Source organism: Lacerta agilis, chromosome 7 (genome assembly GCF_009819535.1).
Source record: "Lacerta agilis isolate rLacAgi1 chromosome 7, rLacAgi1.pri, whole genome shotgun sequence".
In the NCBI taxonomy this organism is placed as follows: Eukaryota; Metazoa; Chordata; class Lepidosauria; order Squamata; family Lacertidae; genus Lacerta; species Lacerta agilis.
Window position 1 is genome coordinate 22,815,237 of NC_046318.1, and position 11,778 is coordinate 22,827,014.

At 47.9% G+C, this 11,778-nt stretch overlaps 1 protein-coding gene across 1 annotated transcript; it reads right to left on the minus strand.

The window, feature by feature from the left end:
• Window positions 1–2,673: 2,673 nt before the first annotated feature.
• LOC117049672 (tubulin beta-1 chain-like) lies at window positions 2,674–11,148 on the minus strand. The gene is made up of 4 exons (XM_033154479.1): window positions 10,988–11,148; window positions 10,136–10,244; window positions 4,900–5,010; window positions 2,674–4,091 (listed from the first exon to the last, which is right to left on the minus strand). Exons 1-4 carry the CDS (start codon window positions 11,042–11,044, stop codon window positions 3,031–3,033), a joined length of 1,338 nt encoding a protein of 445 aa, XP_033010370.1. The 5' UTR covers window positions 11,045–11,148; the 3' UTR covers window positions 2,674–3,030.
• Between the last annotated feature and the right edge of the window lie 630 nt (window positions 11,149–11,778).

Genomic DNA, 11,778 nt, shown 5'->3' on the forward strand with positions numbered 1-11,778 from the left:
ATAAGCGATTTCTTTTATATCCCAGAATTCCCTCCTATCTGTGAGGAGGCTAGCCTTGACCAGGTAGCTTGAGAGCTAACCTGCCTACCTTTCAATGCAGTTGTGGAAGCAGTGAAATAATCAGGCTCCCATAGCCTTCCTCTTCTGTCTCAAGACTTGCATCCAATAAACTATCATTAGGATTGTAGCCCCATGTTTTTGTTTACTAGTGCGGGGTGTTTGATCTTTACACCTTTGGTTGTGACTGAATGGGACTTTCAGTGGGGAGTTTTCTGCCCAGAGAGTAACATGTCAAGCAAGGGACTAGTAGAGGTTTTGAAAGCACACCTGTTGTATGACTGCTTTTCTTTTCTGTTGTGTTTTGTGCTGTTTCCCCATTGCCATTGTTTCCTCCTCCTCTCTCTCCTACTCTTAGTCGCATGCAGATTTGAGCAGAGTGCTCCCCACTGCTGCTGAAGTTCATGTGCATTTATGATCATGGCCATCTCTAGCACAATGTGCAGATGCAGCATGTTCCTGGGGGTCTCTGGACAGAACATAGCATTATGAGTTTGTGATCTCTTGTAGCCTGTTAAGATCAGCATGAACATTCAGTTCCATGGGTTGCAGGTGTGAGGCCTGTTGATCATAGGATGCCACACATGCTATTGCTTTAGATTAGAAATGCTTTAAAGGAATTGGGGCAAGGGGAGCCTAACTCCACTACTGATGCTCCAGATTAAAATACACCATAAAAGTGGTGCCTCTCCTCTCTCTCCCGCCCTGCATTTTACAAAGTTGATTTCCTTTAAAAGGAAGATATTCAGCAAACGTGTGCATGTCACCAGTGCTTCAGATGCTGGGCTTGACAAAGCCAGAGTTGAAGAACTGGAGGAGTTGGAAGGGACGCAAAGGGTCATCTAGTCCAACCCCCTACAATGCAGGAATCACAGCTAAAGAATCCCAGACATCTTCCTCACAAGGAAGCTATTGGGATGAAAATTCAAGTTCTGGGATAAAAAAAAACTGAATAGATTTTAGGAACACATGACAACCCAGCAGATTTTGGTCAGCCACCTGCAAACGACATGCACATGGTGAATTAAATTGTTTTTCTTATGGTTAGGGGTATTATCATTGAAATATATATATATTTCAGGGGGCGTGAGAGTATTTAGCTCCTTTAAAGAACAAGAAGCATAGGCCAAAAGGGCTAGTTTATTAACCCTCGTTTAGAAAGCTTTCAGTCCTTTCCTACCATGTTTTCCAAATTCCACCTTGAATAAGGCATTTGTTCATTTAGTACAGGGTTTCCCAAACATGGGTCTCCAGTTGTTTTTGGTCTACAGTTATCATTCCTGACCACCAATTCTGCTAGCTTGGGATGATGGGAGTTGTAGTCCAAGAGCAACTAGAGACCCAAGTTTGGGAAACACTGCCCAGCCACCCCATTATTCCCTAGGGCAGGCATGTCCAACTGGTTGATCGCAATCTACTGGTTGATCGCGGGACATCCCTGGTCGATCGCGTGATCCTGATCGATCGTCCAAAAAGAAAAAGAAAAAGCTCAACAACTTTGGTCAATCAAATGGTTAGATCACAGCCAGTTTTTTTTCCCGTAGTGGGAGTAGATTGCAGAATCTTGGGAGTTGGATATGCCTGCCCTAGGGAATGCAGAAAAATAGGTTCCTGTCCGAGTCCTAGGAAGCTGGTAAAGGAAACCACGTATTTCTTCTTTTTTCGCCCTGCAGCATCACCACAGCATGAAGGAAAACTCTTCTCTGTGGAGAGCGAATGGACAGATCTTGACTCTTCCTCGGTTAAACAGACAGATTCTGCACATTCTCTCAGCAAAATATATTCTCAGTAGCCACTTCTCCAAGGTTTCAGGTGCATGTAGTGATCTGAAGGACAACCTCAACTCTTATCATCAGAGACCGCAATCTTCTGCGTTCTCATGAAGCTTCAGAGGCACAGGCCCAATCTTGTTTTCCTGTAATGATAATCATTTACCATACCTTCAAGCAATTGGTTTTAGGCTGAGGTCTTGACTCTCCTCTAAAGATGAGTGTGTTTAGGTGTTGTTTTTTAAACTTCACTAAATTAATTGCAAAAGTAAATTCCTCACTGTAATGAGGAAAAATGAAATTTGTGTTGTAATTCTTGTTGCATCAATTAGGGGTAGAGTAGCAACTTGCTTTTCAATGGACAACAGTACTCCTTAATGTCAGGGCAATTTGGGCTTTAGGCTTATTATGACACTGTTGAAAACATGTTTCTGGCCATTTTCTTCAAAGTATACTCAAGCTTCCTTAAATAGGGATGTTGATTCTGTGACCTTCCAAGTGATGTTGGACTAAAACTCCCACTCGCCATGCTCACTGGGGCTGATGGGAGTTGGTGTCGAACAATATCTGGAAGACCACAGGTCGCTCATCGCTCAATTAGGAAATGCACCAAGAAGCTAAAGATGACATTATCTTTTTATATAGTGTTAGCACCCCAAGGAGAGCATACTCATCTAAATATATTACAAAATGTGCAGGTGTTCTCAGGTTGTTCCTCAATGGGCTTTTCAAACTACTATTTCTAGATTGCTGAATCTTCAATATGGCTTGTGTAGTTAGCTTCCTTGTCTATGGAGCAGCCGAGAAGTCTTTATTTCAGATAAACTGAGATACAAGTAACCTCTGCCATGTTTTCTACTTTTTAATAAAACAGCTGCAGCACAATTGTGTGATCAATAGCTTTACCCATATAGCTGAAGGACAACAGTTGTCTTAACAAGGAAGTAAATATATTCTTAAGGGTAACAATTACAACGTTCACTTTAGCCCCAATTGAAAGCATGGAGAGCTTCATAGCACCCACTTTTCATTATTACGATGAAATGTTCTCATGACCTATAAAAGTGATCCAAATCAAATGGTTTGGGGCAATGAGGGAAATCAACAGTAAAAGCACCAAGTTGGACTGAAAAAGCATGCAGCAGCAGAGCTGAACAGACTGTGCCCTCACACACTTGCCCCACTGCACAAAACCACCGCGATCCTAAGCCTCGTCCTCCTCGCCTTCCTCTTCAAACTCTCCCTGCTCATCCGCTGTGGCGTCTTGATATTGCTGGTATTCGGAGACCAGGTCATTCATGTTGCTCTCGGCCTCCGTGAACTCCATCTCATCCATGCCCTCTCCGGTGTACCAGTGCAGGAAGGCCTTTCGGCGGAACATGGCCGTGAACTGCTCTGAGATCCTCTTGAACAGCTCCTGGATGGCTGTGCTGTTGCCAATGAAGGTGGCGGACATCTTGAGGCCTCGCGGAGGGATGTCGCACACGGCCGTCTTCACGTTGTTGGGGATCCACTCGACAAAATAGCTGCTGTTCTTGTTCTGGACGTTGAGCATCTGCTCGTCCACTTCCTTCATGGACATTCTGCCCCGGAAAATGGCTGCCACTGTCAGGTAGCGCCCATGGCGTGGGTCGCAAGCCGCCATCATATTCTTAGAATCAAACAACTGCTGGGTCAGCTCTGGCACAGACACGGCCCGGTACTGCTGGCTTCCGCGGCTCGTGAGGGGAGCAAAGCCCGGCATGAAGAAGTGCAGGCGAGGGAATGGCACCATGTTGACCGCCAGCTTGCGGAGGTCGGCATTCAGTTGGCCAGGGAACCGCAGGCAGGTGGTGACACCGCTCATGGTGGCCGACACCAAGTGGTTGAGGTCCCCGTACGTCGGAGTCGTGAGTTTGAGTGTGCGGAAGCAGATATCGTACAAGGCCTCATTGTCAATACAGAACGTTTCATCCGTGTTCTCCACCAGCTGGTGGACGGACAGCGTGGCATTGTAGGGCTCCACCACCGTGTCCGACACCTTAGGGGACGGCATCACGCTGAACGTGTTCATGATCCTGTCGGGATACTCCTCCCGGATCTTGCTGATGAGGAGTGTCCCCAGTCCGGAGCCCGTGCCACCACCCAGGGAATGGGTCAGCTGAAAGCCCTGCAAGCAGTCGCAGTTCTCAGACTCCTTCCTTACCACATCCAGCACAGAGTCCACCAGCTCAGCTCCCTCTGTGTAGTGGCCCTTGGCCCAGTTGTTCCCAGCACCACTCTGGCCTAGAGGAAGAAGCAGAAAGAAAAGGATACAGAAACAAATGAGCAACTATTGATTTTTATCTGCTATTGGCATCATGAGCTGGTCCAACTGTTCCTCTTATAAGCCATGTCCAGACCCAGACCACAAAACCAGTTTATTTTCCTCTGGTTCTTAATTATAGTCTTTAAAGACCCAGCTCTGAAAAAGTACATTGGATCACGACCTTTCGTACCTTGGCAATTTGAGGGTAGGTGATGATGAAACTGGCTCAGTGGAAGGAGAGATCTTTGTACCACGTCACCTATTATGTATACCTGGAGATGTGCCACCAATCTTCCACCTGGCATAACTAGCCTTGGGCTTGTTTAAGCAACATCAGCAAAAGTTACCAAGAGAATGTATAGGATTAATTAGTCAAACATTCCTCATAGTTGAATTCAAGCAGAAGTTGAAGAAGAGTTTGGATTTGATATCCCGCTTTATCACTACCTGAAGGAGTCTCAAAGCAGCTAACATTCTCCTTTTCTTTCCTCCCCCACAACAAACACACTGTGAGGTGAGTGGGGCTAAGAGACTTCAAAGAAGTGTGACTAGCCCAAGGTCACCTAGCAGCTGCATGTGGAGGAGCGTAGACGTGAACCTGGTTCACCAGATTACAAGTCTACCGCTCTTAACCACAACTCCATACTGGATCTTAAGTGTCTCTTAAGGGATGAGATTCACAGAACATTTGGAATGAGTATGCATGAGCAATCCAGCAGCTGCTTCAAGATACATTGAGCTCCTGTCAAGAAGGAAGACTACCGTCACCGAAGGAATATTACATACCAAAGACAAAATTGTCAGGCCGAAAGATCTGGCCGAATGGTCCAGACCGGACAGAATCCATTGTGCCAGGCTCCAAGTCCACAAGCACTGCACGGGGGACATACTTGTTGCCTGCAGTAAGAACAAAAGAAAGATTTATGGATGCAGTGACCTCGCTAAATTATCTGCAGTCTCCTGTGCTCCTGGCAACCCTCAGCGTTACTCAGAAAAGAATTTCATATCAAGTAGCAGCTCTTATTGTGAACAGATTTTCAGTGGCAACCACTATCAACATTCTCCAAGGTATTTAGTGAGTAAAATCAACCGCACAAAGAAAGCAGGTTTCTGGCATCAGCTTCAGAAAACAGGCCTTAATCATACTCTATTTAGTCGTTAAGTTGTGTCCAACTCTTTGTGACCCCGTGGACCAGAGTACACCAGGCACTCCTGTCTTCCACTGCCTCCTGCAGTTTGGTCAGACTCATGTTGGTAGCTTTGAGAACACTGTCCAACCATCATACTCTAGCCTTGGTTATGCCTTTACAAAGCGGCACCTTTGTACAAACTGAGAGGAAAGCATGCATCATTCTTCCCATGTCTGCAGGGCCTTTCAAATCACTCACCATTGAGTCCTTTTAACTTGAGATGTACCTGCTCCACCACTGCACTGGTCCCTCCCCATATCCCACTCAGCTAAGTTGTAGCCCATCAGCTCTTACCACAATCTCCTTTGAACTTAAGACAGGGGTCTTATTATGTTACGAGCACAATTCCATGTGTTGGTGCTGACCTTTAAAGCCCTCAACGGCCTCGGTCCAGTATACCTGAAATAGCATCTCCACTCCCATCCTTCATCCCGGACACTGAGATCCAGCTCCGAGGGCCTTCCAACGGTTCCCTTACTGCAAGAAGTGAGGTTCCAGGGAACCAGACAGAGGGCCTTCTTGGTCGTGGCACCCTTCCGGTGGAACGCCCTCCCATCAGATGTCAAGGAAATAGACAACTACAGTGGTAGCTCCTGATGCGAACGGGATACATTCTGGAACTCTGGCCGCATCCCGAGGAATTCACAACAGGAGGTGCTGCTTCTGCGCATGTGCGCATGGTGAAACCCGGAAAAATTCTTCAGAATACATCTGAAGGAAACCCTGCTTAGGAAAGTTTTTAATATTTGATCTTTTACCATGTCTTTAATGTTCTGCTGGGAGCCACCCAGAGTGGCTGGGGAAATACAGCCAGATGGGCGGGGTACAAATAATAAATTATTATTACTACTACTACAGTGGTACCTCGGGTTAAGCACTTCATTCCAGAGGTCCATTCTTAACCTGAAACTGTTTTTAACGTGAAGCACCACTTTAGCTAATGGGACCTCCCGCTGCCACTGCGCCACCAGAGTACGAGTTCTGTTCTTATCCTGAAGCGTTATGTCTGGGTTAGCGGAGTCTGCAGGGGCGTACCCAGGATCAAAACTGGGGGGGGGGGGCAAGCCATGGTTGTTCAGGTTGTGACATTTCAGCACGGAAAAGGTGAATGAAACCAAGATTTAAAGAAAATTATATATAATTATAGCAGTGCTTTATTACGGTAGTTATTACAATGATTTGCTTGAAAAAGATAATTTTTATTCTAGTTACATGTCTTATACTAATATCTTGGGTATGAAGAAAACTTGCTCAAAACTTTCGTTTCAATCCAGACCCCATCCACATCCATTATTTAAAAAATAAATAAAGGAAAAACACATAGATTACCTGAAACAGCTGGCAGTAGGCTTGGGCATGGTTGGCTGCTGCAAATGGCACTGAGCCAGCTCAGCCTAGCCCTCTTCCTGCTCTCAGCCATGCAGAGCCACCCGCCCATTGGCCTGTACCTCAGCGATATTAGCCAATGGCTGCACCGGGAGGAGGGAGTATGCAGTGAGGGAGAGGGGGGAAATGGTGCTGAGCCGGAAAAAAAATGCTTCTGAAAAAAAATGTAGGGGGGGGAATGCTTTGATAGCCCTGCTGTGTATAGTGTGGGTCCTGCTTGTTCCTATGAATGGGGTCATGGACTTCTGCCCCCAAAGTCCTGCCCTGACGGCACCCCATCGCCCGTTTCCAACAGAGCTGGCCAGATGCCCCGCTTTCCCTCTGTCCCCAGCAGTATCTGAAACTGCCCCTTTCCAAAGAGGCTTCATACATATCCAAACTGCCTTTAGCTACCCCGTGAACCTTGACATGTGCAGGAGAGATGCTGAACCCCCCCCCCCCCGGAAAAGAAAACATGGGCCGCATTTCTGCTCGGTCGGTAGAGTGGACATCTTCTCGTCATTCTGAGGCCCTGCCCGCGAGGTTTTCACTCGCAGCACCACCACCACCACCATTTGGGTCTTGCTGTGAACTTACTGCCCAGCGGGAACAGAAATGCACTCTGCACATGCTCAGAGGCGCCCCGGTTTCTCTTCTTGACTCCCAACAGAGAAGCAGCCAACAGACGGGGACCCAGCCGACATCTAAGAATATCCCCCTGCCGATCCCAGAAGGTTTTGCTATGGGGGTTGCTGGCGGTTGGGAGGAAGAGGCGCTCTGCACTTGGCTCAGAGGCGCCGGAGCCTTGGTTTCTGTCGCCTCCTGTGGCGCACAGAAGCAGCGCTCTACTTACAGACTTTTCGGGGTGCAAACGGCACCCCTGAATGGATTGCGTCCGTAAGTAGAGGTACCACTGTATTTAAAATATTTATGCACCTGCCCTTACATTCAAAATTCCCAAGACAGTTTATAAGAACTAATACAAATTACTTTAAAAACAGTAATAGGCAGTACTGAAAATGATCTATGTGCAGGGCGTTAGGCAGAGGTTAATAAAGCCTGGGGAGATAAAAAGGTCTTTAGAAGGAAAAGGATGAATGAGTAAAAGCTTATTTATTTGGCACAGAGAGCATTGCCATACTCAACTGTGAAATAAGCAGTGATGCTCCTCCCTGCCTGCTCCACAGAGCTGTGAGTGCCATGCAGCCTGCCCTGTGCCCACTAGGCCAACCTGTTGCAGCGATGTACTCTATTTTGTTAGCAGTGAAGTTTCATCTGCCAGTCTGGTGGGCCTCTGTAGTGTCGTCTAGTGGTTAGAGGATCAAGATGAGCAGTGTTCAAAGCCACTCATAGACCCAGTCTCTTAGCCTAACCCAAGGGTCAGCAAACCTTTTCAGCAGCAAACTGTCCCTCAGACCTTGTGGGGGACCAGGCTATATTTTGAAAATTAAAAAAAAATCAACTAATTCCTATGTCCCACAAATAACCCAGAGATGCATTTTTAATAAAAGCACACATTCTACTCATGTAAAAACACCAGGCAGGCCCCCCAAATAACATAGAAATGCATTTTAAGGACACATTCTACTCATGTAAAAACACACCGATTCCCGGACCGTCCGTGGGCCAGATTTAGAAGGCGATTGGGCCAGATACAGCCCCTGGGCCTTAGTTTGCCTACCCATGGCCTAACCTCTTCTTTAGGCCTGTTGCACAGATAATGGGGGAGAGAAATGTATGGGGAGGGAAAGATGAGATAGAAACCTAACAAATTACTAAATACATAGGATGGGAAGGGTGAACTCTCATCCTTGGCGTCAGGCAGCAAAATGTCCTGCACTAGCCCTCAGGGGAACAGCTCAGCTGGTAGAGTAGGAGACTTTCAATCGCAGGCTTGTCGGTTTGAGCCCCATGCTGGATAAAAGATTTCTTTGTTGCAGGGGGGTACTTGGACCAACTCTACAATTCCATGAAATGCACAAGCCCCATTGTCGCCAAAGAAAGCTTCCTTACTGCTTTCAGAAAGCAGTAGCCAAGGGAAGTGTCATTGACTGGGTCCCCTCTCTGGGTCTCTGCCTGGGGGCCAAGGGGAAGGGAAAAGGGAATGAAGGGGCAGCAGACGACAGGCTGAAGACAATAAAAGGCGAGAAAGCAACGAAGGAATGAGGGGAGGGGAGAAAATAAAATAAAATAAAAGTTGAGTGAGGAAAATGGCAATGGCACAAGAAAGGAGGTAAAGTATGAAGGGTGGAGTGGAGAAGGCTGAAGGAAATATATCTGGGGCTGGGGTGGAAGAAATGGAAAGGATGCAAAGAGGAGCAGGAAAGGAGGGAGGGAAAAGGACAGAAAGCGAAGGAGAATCAGGAGGAGGCTGAAGGAGACCGGCAGCGCAAAAGGAAGGGAATATGAGGAACGAGGGGAGAGAAAAAGGGCGAGAAGGGGAAGGGGCGAAGGCATGCAGGCACCGGATGGAGGGGCAACAGGGAGAGAGAGAGAGAGACGGCTGGGAGGGGAGGGAGGCGTGAGAGGGAAGAGCGAAGCCTGACAGGAGCTGCCTTGGGCAAGGGGGGGGGCAAATGGAGGAACTCAGGCGGGGACAGCAGCCTCCTCCTCCACTGCCTCCCCTTCTCCGCTCCTCTCCTCCCGCCCCGCTTCTTCCTCAGCATGACACCGATCATTTTTGCTTCTGGGGGGCAGCTGCCCCCCCCTTGGGTACGCCCATGGGAGTCTGTAGCCTGAAGCGTATGTAACCTGAGGTACCACTGTACTACTACCACTACCTGACATCCGGTGATTGGCAGGCGGTACGTCCTGCTCACCTGTCAAGGTTGGCCTGTGTGTGCGTGTACATGTGTGCATAGATACCACAGCAGCCAGAGTCAATTCACCACCTGTACTTCATACGTACCCATGGAAAGTGTAGTCTGCAAATTTTTATTACAAGGTTATTCATTTTCAGTTACAGAAACCATAAATAACCTTTGACATCCAGATGCAACAATGTCAATGTTCCCCCCCCCCACGAAAAACCTGTTTTTATTACTTTAGTTCCTTTTCTGGCCCCACCCCAGAATAACGAAGAGGGATTTTAAATCCTTTAAGACAGCCCCAGTTTACTGGCCAGGTGTGCATTTTTCTTCTTCTTCCCAAGTCTGTATTTTTAGTTTGAAAACAGATAATTAGGGAGCTTATGGCAGGCAGGTTCCATCTTAGAACAAATAAATTCTTTCAATTCCACTCACACAGAGAAAAAAATTATTCTAAGGTGGGGATGGACACCAAAAATGGGAAGAGCATCTGTTTATAAAAATAAAAAGGCTCTTTGCAAGAACTATATATTTATCTGCAGATTTAATGAGTTGGAAGCTGTGCAATCTATCAATCAAGATTTCTGTAAATGGGCAACAGACTAATTTCCGGAAGCAGCTAGAAGCACTTTCTTAAAAAGACAAGCACTCCATTTTTACCGGCAGCTTCATTGTAGTAGACGCTGATCCTCTCAAGCTGCAGGTCACTGTCTCCATGGTAGCTGCCTGTCGGGTCAATGCCATGCTCATCGCTGATGACTTCCCAGAACTGAAATGGGAATTTTGGAGAGCTATTTAGCAAGTGCTACAAAGAAGCATGACGAAACACGTGCAGCTGCCGCGGCCACACCTTAGCCACCATATTGCAAGCACATGACCCATTGCGCCATGACGAGACAGAGTCCCTTCACACAAAGCAATGCCAGCAGGGCATAAGAAGGCAGGATTGTTAAATTTCACGGATGGACATATTGTTGGGGGAAGGGGGGGTCTTGTTTAACAAAGAAAAAAGCCAATGGGCTTCCGGTTTTACACCATCACGCAAACACCCAACCAGCTTGAACGCTGCTCCAAATAACAGCCTGCATTCTCTGCAGAGGGGCGAGGCAACCTAAAAGCTTACCGTTATAATTGGATTGCTGCTAGTTCTAGCTGGTAAGGAGGGGAAAATCTGTCTGTGTGAGACAGATCTGGCCACGATGGCAAGCGAAGGCCTTCATTGTTTCCGCAAGATCTGCCCTATGAAGCGGCAGGGAGGGGCAGGGAGAGATGGGGGGGGGGCATCCATAGCTTTGCGAAAGAGGAGGCGCATGGTAGACATAACCCCGGGGAGGGTTTTCCTAGTGCTCTGTCCTCCCCCCAATCCTTCAGCTCAATTCTTAGGTGGCGATTTATGCCTTTCATTGGAGACGCAAGAAAAGGGGGCGACACGGCTGGTCCCCACACACCCGGCGCTTACCAACAATAGATTCCGCCCCCCCCCATCCCCTTGCCCCCGCTTTCCCATTATACCTTGGCTCCAATCTGATTCCCGCACTGGCCGGCTTGCATGTGCACGATCTCCCGCATGGCTGCGACTTTGTTTCAGGCGATCACCCGCTTGCTACCTTCAGGAAAGAGAAAGCTGCGTCTTGCTCGCTCGACAATAGCAGCAGCAGGAAACAAGGGCGCGCCTCCCTCCTCCCCCGAGGGCTCTTATACAGCGGGAGGCGCGTGGCTCCGCCCCTTCCCTTCCCTTCCCTTCCCTTCCCGGCCTGGCGGGAGCGGGGCGGGGCTAAAGGCACGTAGAAGGCTCCTTGTCTCTTGCTCGAGGGGCGGAGAGGAGAAAGTTCACACCTCCGCATCTCTCGCCCGATGGAGGGAGTGGGCGTGGATTTGACTGGCCCCGCCCCGCGGACGTAAGCCGGCGGTTTCTTAGGGGCGACCCTAATACTGAAAAGCGGGTCCTCGCTGTGCCGCCTTTTTTTTTCTTTTCTGCAGCGGGGTTTTATTTTTGGACCTGCCTGCAGCAGAGACCATTTTGATGCACTCGAAGGTTTTCTTTCCTCCAGATCCAAAAGCTGATAGACTGCTGTAGGCCCGCGAGCTCAGTCTAAGGGTTGCGTTTTTCTGCTGCGGTCAGAAATCCAAGAAACTATCATTAGGATTGTAGCCCCCTTTTTTTTTGTTTATGAAATATACCCAGTCGCGTAGTGATTCCATGCTGTTTATGGCAGCTTGTAAAACAGTGAGTGAGTATCCCCCAAAACCTCTGGGTTTATATATATGTTATTTACACAATGGGTCCTGTCTGAGTGGCTGGT

Excerpts from the sequence above, each read along its gene's own strand:
- LOC117049672 (XM_033154479.1), bottom strand. The coding sequence starts at position 11,044 with ATGCGGGAGATCGTGCACATGCAAGCCGGCCAGTGCGGGAATCAGATT. Across the intron at positions 10,245-10,987 it reads GGAATCAGATTGGAGCCAAG|TTCTGGGAAGTCATCAGCGA; the intron begins GTATAATGGGAA and ends TTCCCATTTCAG. Across the intron at positions 4,092-4,899 it reads GCCTGACAATTTTGTCTTTG|GCCAGAGTGGTGCTGGGAAC; the intron begins GTATGTAATATT and ends TTCTTCCTCTAG.